The 8433-nt window shown below is 51.3% G+C and overlaps 1 protein-coding gene across 1 annotated transcript; it reads left to right on the forward strand.

Annotated features, from left to right (window-relative positions):
- The first annotated feature begins 1973 nt into the window (after window positions 1-1973).
- On the forward strand, window positions 1974-8133 carry KRT5 (keratin 5). Its single transcript, XM_040488031.1, has 9 exons — window positions 1974-2637; window positions 3221-3435; window positions 4226-4286; window positions 4397-4492; window positions 5079-5243; window positions 5632-5757; window positions 5979-6199; window positions 6943-6977; window positions 7442-8133. The coding sequence occupies exons 1-9, from the start codon at window positions 2086-2088 to the stop codon at window positions 7762-7764; spliced, it is 1794 nt and encodes a 597-aa protein (XP_040343965.1). The 5' UTR covers window positions 1974-2085; the 3' UTR covers window positions 7765-8133.
- The last annotated feature ends 300 nt before the right edge of the window (window positions 8134-8433 follow it).

An 8433-nucleotide genomic window follows, 5' to 3' on the forward strand; every position in this document is an offset into this window, starting at 1 on the left:
GGGGGGGGGTGCATACCCTGATGGTGATCTCCCCAGACACCCGCTGTCCGCTTGGGCCTGATCTATCAGCTGCTGGGAGTCGTCCCCCAGTATGTCTCCGGGTCCCCAAGACATTCACGTCCGTTCCCCAAGAGGCAACAAAGTGTGAAATTGGCGAGCTCGGTAAAATTAATCTCTGAGAGTCTCAGGAATTCTCCAGGCAGGGGAGGCAACCCAAACCTCATTGCCCAAGACCTGTGAGGCGAGCTCTGGCCATCGGTCTGTCTGTCTGGATTTACCTGTCCACTGCTTGCTCATCACAGCCCTCTGGTGAACGAGCACATCTTAGCTGATTCCCAGCAGCTCAGAGTCATTTTCCCACAGCTCCGGCTTCCCTGTAGCGAACTGCAGGCCTGACTAGAGATTCCTGAGCCTGGGCTGGGTCCTCCTTCCTTTCCTCCCGCGAATGTAGCCCCTCAGCCCTGGGGCTCTCTGTCCATCCCCGACTTCCAGCCCCAGCCCAGCGGTGCCCCCCACCCTGCCCCAGCTCTTAATCACCCAGTGCTGTGCTGACTCAGAGTCCTGCTTCTGTTTGGAGGAGGCCGAGAGGTGATCCCACTCAGGTCTGCGGCCAAAAGGAGGGGTGTGGTTTAAGACAGACACTTGCTAAGCCTAAGCAGACCCCCTCTCCTCCATGCGGTGCCACAGCCCCCCTGGACAAGCACAGCAGAGGGGGCTTGCAGGGGTCCTGTCTAAAGTGACTGTGGCAGACAGCTATGCCTGCCCCTCCCCCCCCCCCCAAATCTGCTCCGCCTGGCCTATCTGGCAGGACAATCCATAGTCGTGGGATTCCATTTTCTGTTCCCCTGGCCCTCAAGGAAACTTCGGGCTGGCGCTTAGAGAAACCACAGTAGTCCCCGCTGCTTGCAACGGGGTGGTTCGCCGTTATAACAGGCCGACAGATTCTCAACATGTTCCTGATGAGATTAGAAGCTCCTGCAGGTATGTGTTTGTGGCAGCCTTCAGCCTGTATCAACAGATACGATGACTCATTTCTTCCTTAGTGGAATAACTGAGGGCTTGCTGGAACACACCTGGGGGGCTGAGGGGAGGGGGACGGGCAGAGCAGCTCCCTCTGAAGAGAGACGTGACTGCCAGGCTGAGTCTAGGGACCTCTTGTGAGGGATTGCATGGGCCCCTTGGGTTTGCTAAGCCCTCATGGGGTCCTGCCCAGGCCGAAGAGCAAGGGGAAAGGTCAAAGCCACAGAAGATCTCGAATCAGGAGGAGCTATGGAGCGACAGGCCTTCCCCTGCAGGCGCAAAGAGGTCTAGACCAGGGGCTGAGGATACCCTACATTCTCTGTTTCTGGAGCCTGGGGCTTGGGGAGCCTTTCTGGTGCAGACGTTGCCAGAGAACCTGCCCAGTGGACTCTGGGATGCTAACTTGGCCTCCCCCAAGAAAGCAAATTGTGCGGCAAAGGACAGAAGTCTATTTTCCCCTCCAGCACGTGGCTGAGCTCTGAGGCCACAGATGCCCTTCCAAGTGCCCAAATCCCTGCAGCAACCTCCTGCCTAAAAGAGTAAAAAAAGCAGTTCCCTGCCAGTGGGGACTCACTTTCCTCCAGTTCGTGAACTGTGTACACCGGGCTGAGATGGTTGACAGTATCCCTGGTCCTGTAAGGACCCCTTAGGATAGCGGCCAAATGCCCCCCTACTTTCTGGTGCCCTTCTTGGTGCTCACAGCCCCGGGCCCCCATGGCGAAGAGAGACTGGCTGGCAGCATTGCCAGCTTTCTGCCAAGACATCAGCGCTGCAAGGCAAGGTTATTCCTAACTGAGCACAGCCTGCCAGGAAGCAAGCGTTTGCACCCCACACCACTGTGCAGGTGTGACGGTGAGCTCACAGCTGCCCCCCAGGCATGCCCAGCCCACTTCATCATTCACAGCTCGACAGTTCTCCCGCCCAACCCAGTCCTAGAGGATAAAAAGGGGGGATTGAAGTTCCTGGGTAACAGAGCCGCCTTCTGCGTCCTGCTGAGCTCTGTTCTCGTCAGCACTTCCCGACCCCTAGTGCCCGGTACTCTTGCTCCGCCAGGAACAAGCCATCATGTCTCGCCAGTCGAGTGTATCCTTCCGGAGTGGGGGCGGCCGTAGCTTCAGCGCTGCCTCTGCCATTACCCCGTCTGTCTCCCGCACCAGTTTCACCTCCGTGTCCCGGTCCGGGGGTGGCGGTGGCGGCTTCGGCAGGGTCAGCCTAGGGGGTGCTTGCGGAGCAGGTGGCTATGGCAGCCGGAGCCTCTACAACCTGGGAGGCTCCAAGAGGATCTCCATCAGCACTAGTGGTGGCAGCTTCAGGAACCGATTTGGTGCAGGCGCTGGAGGCGGCTATGGCTTCGGAGGTGGAGCCGGGAGTGGATTTGGTTTTGGCGGTGGAGCCGGTGGCGGCTTTGGGCTCGGTGGTGGCGCTGGCTTCGGAGGTGGCTTTGGTGGCCCTGGCTTCCCTGTGTGCCCCCCCGGAGGCATCCAAGAGGTCACCGTCAACCAGAGTCTCCTGACTCCCCTCAACCTGCAAATCGACCCCACCATCCAGCGGGTGAGGACTGAGGAGCGCGAGCAGATCAAGACCCTCAACAACAAGTTCGCCTCCTTCATCGACAAGGTGAGCCGGGGTCCTTTTTGAAAAAAAACAATATGAGTGTGTATATAAATGCCAAAGAAAGGGGGAAGAAGGGAGGTTTTCTGACTTTGTGCAAATACCTGCGTAGGTGTCTGTTACGGTTTTTTCTGCGTGCTGGATTTGTGGCCCATTTTCTTAGACTGGCAGCATAGAAGAGCGGGTCTTATTGCTTCCAGTTCTTCCTCTTCAGAGATTACCCCGAAAGGGCTCCTTGATTCCTGCGGGACAGAGAGATGAATCTATGCCTCACGTAACAGGGCTGATTGAATAGAAAAGTAGATGAGTTCATCGGGCAGTAGTCTGAGTAGCTTCACAGCCACCACTGCACCAGGCCATGCACCACCCAGCTGTGCCCACGGTGCAGGCTGTGTGTCCTGTCTCCCATAGAACAGTGAGGTTGGGCACCTCACTCTGGACCTCCCCTCCTGGGGCCCAGGGCCAGGCATGGCGGCGCATGGGGAGGTGGGGGGGGGGGAGGCCAGCATGAAATGGGAGGAAAACTGGTGAATTGACCATCGAGACACGAAATTCAAGTTCCTCCACCTTTGCACTCTGCCTTCTCCAGGTGCGGTTCCTGGAACAACAGAACAAGGTCCTGGACACCAAGTGGACTCTGCTCCAGGAGCAGGGCACCAAGACCGTGAGGCAGAACCTGGAGCCCTTGTTTGAGCAGTACATCAACAACCTCAGGAGACAGCTGGACAGCATCCTGGGGGAGAGGGGCCGCCTGGACTCAGAGCTGAGGAACATGCAGGACCTGGTGGAGGACTTCAAGAACAAGTGGGTTGTGGGGAGCAGAGATGGGGCGGGTGGCGTCTTCTTGGCACCAGATGCACTTCATAACCGGACTGCCTGCCACTTATGCTTTTCCCACGGGCTAGATGTGTATACCTTTCCATGGACACCTGAAGTACTAAGGAAAAAATCCAGCCCACGTTTAGAAAGTACCAGGCCCAAGTTCAGTCCATTGGTAAGGCACTTAGCCACCAGCCAAAGCAGCAAGCCCAGGGCCCTTGGTACCACCTGGCGAAATAAACATCATGTAATCCTTGCTCTTTGGGGCTTTTCTCCCCAGGACACTGGAAGGGTACAACATGGGCTTTCTGATGGGTGGCCCCCAAAGCAGGAACTGAGGACACAACCCAACATAAGTGGCTCAAATAATTTCTTTAGTCCTTGTGAACAAGCAGCTGGGTTGGTAGTTTTTGGTTTGTTTTTTCACAAGGCCATGAAAGCTGAAAAAAAAAAAAAGCAGTAGGGAAATTGACTAGAGGTGGAGTTGGGGAGAAACAGCACAGCTTCTTTCCAGGAATATTCCTGATACCACTGAATTGTAGCGATAATATGAAGATTATCTGGTAGGCAGTTACAGAAAAACCGATATCCTTATGGGTGAGGACCTTGCCCAGGGGTTCAGACTACCAGTGCTCCCCCACTCTCTGCCCTCATGATGCGAGAAGACCCTTCCTAGAGGGAAGGAAGGCTCACAGTTGTCTTCGTGCAGTAAAGACCCCAGGCCTTACCTGTCCCTCATCTCCTGATCAGCACTTCCCATCCTTTTTACCACCAGGTATGAAGATGAAATCAACAAGCGTACCACTGCTGAGAATGAGTTTGTGATGCTGAAGAAGGTGCGTGGGTAGAAGACAGCCTATAGCCTATGGCTATGCTGTCTTATGGTGTCATTCATTTATGTCAGGGTAAAAATCGGGTGTGGTGCCAACCATCCCTGTTTCTCTAGGACGTAGATGCTGCCTACATGAATAAGGTGGAGCTAGAGGCCAAGGTCGATGCCCTAATGGATGAGATCAACTTCATGAAGATGTTCTTTGAGGCGGTAAGAAATGCCCCCTATTTGGGACCCAGAGACATGGCCACTGGGACATCACCAAGAATTAGGGGCTCCAGGATTGACCTCAGTGATTCCTAGGCTGTGGACACATCTCTGTCTCTCCTTCCCCCTTGGTACTACTCACACTTTGTTACTTTTGAAGCCAACACTTCAAAAAAAGAAAGTCAAATTTAAAGCAAAAGACCTCTTCCACAGTCATTTTGCAGAGTGAGGTTTGGAGTGAGTTATTAGAGGTACAAGTATTCTTTTTCTGGCCACCTCCCCTTGCAGGAATGCCACCCCCTCTCTGTTTTCTCCCAGCATGCAGACCACACAGCTAGATTCTTTTAAAATAAAGTATGACCCAAGAAGATGTGAGCCTGAGAAGTTACATGATGCGGGTTTATTGGAGGTTCAGAGTTGTTAAAGTTTTTTTTTTTTTTAAGTAGATGGAGTAATGATTTGGATTGTTTATTAACTTATCTAAATTTGTGATGTAGGTGTTTTATTTCTTTTCTCAAGCTGACATACCACAATGAATGGAAGATTTGAATGGAACTGATATTAATGCTGACTTCAAATCTCCCCACAGGAGCTGTCCCAGATGCAGACGCATGTCTCAGACACTTCCGTGGTCCTGTCCATGGACAACAACCGGAACCTGGACCTGGACAGCATCATCTCTGAGGTCAAAGCCCAATATGAGGAGATTGCTAACCGCAGTCGGACAGAAGCTGAGTCCTGGTACCAGACCAAGGTGGGTGCTGTGGTGAATATATCCTGAGTGAGGGGATGGACACATGTCTAGGATTCCAGGTCATTGACAAAATGCTAAGGGTGGGGCTTCTGAAACCTGCTGAGGCCTCTTTGGATGACTTCTGGGAACAATTATGCATGTATTTTCCATATAAATTCAAGAACCTTAAGGAGAATCTCATTGTGAATCCCACACCTATGTCTCTATGAAAGCAAAGGCGCTAAAGGGAAAATGATCTAAGACCAGGTGCACCTGGACAAAGCTGAAACTAGCACCAGGCCCTAGACAACTACACTACTTGCCACCTTGGTAGCTCCTACCTGTGACCTTTGGGAAAGTGTTTCCGCCCTCATACGATTGAGATCTTTCCTCTTTTCTGGGGCATCAGTATGAAGAGCTGCAGCAGACAGCAGGCCGGCATGGGGATGATCTCCGCAACACCAAGCAAGAGATCTCTGAGATGAACAGGATGATCCAGAGGCTGAGAGCTGAGATTGACAATGTCAAGAAGCAGGTAGGGAGAGGTTGGGAGACCTCTGTTTGGTTTTGTTTTACTTTTTATAAACACACACACACACACGCACACAGAGCTGGGACAAGTACCAGCAATTCAATGTTCTACAATCCACAATGACCAGGACAAATGTACTGGCTTCTCCCTGGAATCTCAGAATGAGATACCTCAGGCCTAGCTCAGCTACTAAAGAGTCCCCACTCTCTTCTTTCCCTCCGTAGTGTGCCAATTTGCAGAATGCCATTGCTGATGCTGAGCAACGCGGGGAGCTGGCCCTCAAGGATGCCAAGCACAAGCTGGCCGAGCTGGAGGATGCCCTGCAAAAGGCCAAGCAGGACATGGCCCGGCTGCTCAGGGAGTACCAGGAGCTCATGAACACCAAGCTGGCCCTGGATGTGGAGATTGCCACCTACAGGAAGCTGCTGGAGGGCGAGGAGTGCAGGTGGGCAACATAATGACTCACTTCACAAGCTCAGGATAGCCTCACATTTGATAATATGAAGCTTCTCCTCCACTACGGGGTGTAAATCACACAAACAAGTGACCACTATCTTGTGCATGATAATTATTCTTCACTAATCCAGTTTCAATCTGACACCAAGGCATACAGCTGACCTATACAATGTTTCTGGCCCTGTTCCCAGCATCAGATTCCTCTCTTTCAAACAGCTAAGCAACTCAACAAATATCTTCCTCGTTCTTCAAGTATCTTTTCTTCAGGAAGCGTTTCATGATTACTCCAGCTGACTTGAATTCACTTGCATTTGGATTCTCAAACTACCCCGTTTTCTGCAATCTTCTGACACTATCCACTGTGTCCTTCCTGTTAGAAGTATTTCTGTCCATGCCAAGTCCTCTCAGAGAATGTCAGCTCCTACCAGGCCAAAACTGCTTCATATATATTCATATTTCCCACAGCCTCTTACTCATAGTTTCTGTATAATGGGTGGAGGAGAATGTGAATTACAATCTTCCTCCCATAACCTGTTTTTAGGTCAACACCTCTTCATTGGAAGTCACTCTAGAGGGCTATCTCTTTCTCTGATTTGAGCAGCTTTTGGGCATGCAGTCTCCTTGTTTGTAAAAAAAAAAAAAGCCCTAAACATGACTATGGGAATTATCCACATGGACTACTACTGTCTTTTGGGGAGTTTTAAACTCTGACTTTAATTTTTCTCCTTTTAGACTGAGTGGAGAAGGAGTTGGACCAGTCAACATCTGTAAGTAAAGTTGAACAGACATTAACAATGATGATAACGTGGGGTATTTTGCACCAAGTCAAAATCCTACTATTTCTAGATACTAGTAACTCCCATCCCAATATATGATGTATTTAATACACTTAGTGGGAAGCAGGTGGTAGAGGGGAAAGAACACAGACTGAGACATGAACCAACATGGCGCATGTCTTGTTTCTTAAAGGGTATGGCCCTATATCCTACACATCTTGTAACCTTTCCCTGTTGTTGTCCTTACCTGCTGAAGACTTAGCACCATCCCTTGCCTTCTATGCTCACCAACTGTCTGTTAGGGACTTAACTAAATGGATTAGTTCTGGGCCTTCATTTGCCACTTTGTGAAAGGGGCCAGGTACAGTCCTAACATTAGCGGTATCAAATAATTTGGACGTGTAGGATCAATCAAGCCAGCTGGTCTTACCAAGTTCTCTCCCCTTTCTCTGCAGCTGTCATCACAAACAGCGTGTCCTCTGCCTACGGAGGCGGCAGTGGCTTTGGCAGTGGCCTTGGTGGAGGTCTTGGCGGTGGTCTTGGCGGTGGTCTTGGCGGTGGTCTTGGCGGTGGTCTTGGAGGAGGTGGCGGTGGGAGCTACTACTCCAGCAGCAGTGGAGGCGTTGGCCTCGGTGGTGGGCTCAGTGTGGGGGGCTCTGGCTTCAGTGCAGGCAGTGGCCGAAGCCTGGGGGTGGGCTTTGGCAGTGGTGGGGGCAGCAGCTCCAGTGTCAAGTTTGTCTCCACCACCTCTTCTTCCCGGAAGAGCTTCAAGAGCTAAGAGCCTGCCGCAAGTCACTGCCTCTCAAGTGCAGCCACCAGACCTGTGGTGACCGCCTCTTCCAGGTGGTTGCCAAGCCAAAATTTTTCTTTTTCTGGAGCGTAGTCTAGAGCAAGCATATTGCAGAACTGCATTCTTTGGTTTCTGGAAGGGTCCACTCCCCAGTCTCTAGTCTCCCATGTCATGATTCTATGTTCTGCTTCAAATCCGCCTCTAGGTCTCTATAGCATGGTCCTTGATGTGAGAAGAATCCAAAGTTTTCTGGTATCTAAATCTTTCAGAACAGGGTCCCCATCCTAAGCCCAAATTTTGTTCTTGTTCTGACTACCTCCAGAGTGTGTTCAAATAAAAAATGCTTTTATAATATAAGCTGTCGTGCAGAATTGTTTTTTCAAGGCTTACAACCAGCTTAGAGACCCCATGAGGGGCAGTCTGTCCAGATGTGATTGGCTCCTCTGATGATTCATGGGGAGAATGGAATGACCTTGAAGGCAAAGTGGTCATCATGAGTGGTCCAGAGACTGCAAGAGGCAGAAGAGGAGGTTGCTAAAGCCTCTAAAATGAAGGAGCCTCTGAAGGGCATAAATGGTAATGTCCATTGTATTGCAATTTGGACAGATTTTAGAGCCTTTTGTTGGGAGGGGCCTGATTCAGGGTGGGCTGATTTGT

This window comes from Herpailurus yagouaroundi, unplaced genomic scaffold (genome assembly GCF_014898765.1).
Source record: "Herpailurus yagouaroundi ecotype Mexico unplaced genomic scaffold, PumYag 166, whole genome shotgun sequence".
Lineage (NCBI taxonomy): Eukaryota > Metazoa > Chordata > Mammalia > Carnivora > Felidae > Herpailurus > Herpailurus yagouaroundi.

What these genes read in the sequence shown, in the direction of transcription:
- KRT5 (XM_040488031.1), top strand. Translation starts at nt 2,086, where the DNA reads ATGTCTCGCCAGTCGAGTGTATCCTTCCGGAGTGGGGGCGGCCGTAGC. An exon ending in TCGCCTCCTTCATCGACAAG is followed by an intron (nt 2,638 to 3,220) that starts GTGAGCCGGGGT and finishes TGCCTTCTCCAG; the next exon opens with GTGCGGTTCCTGGAACAACA. An exon ending in GTGGAGGACTTCAAGAACAA is followed by an intron (nt 3,436 to 4,225) that starts GTGGGTTGTGGG and finishes TTTTACCACCAG; the next exon opens with GTATGAAGATGAAATCAACA.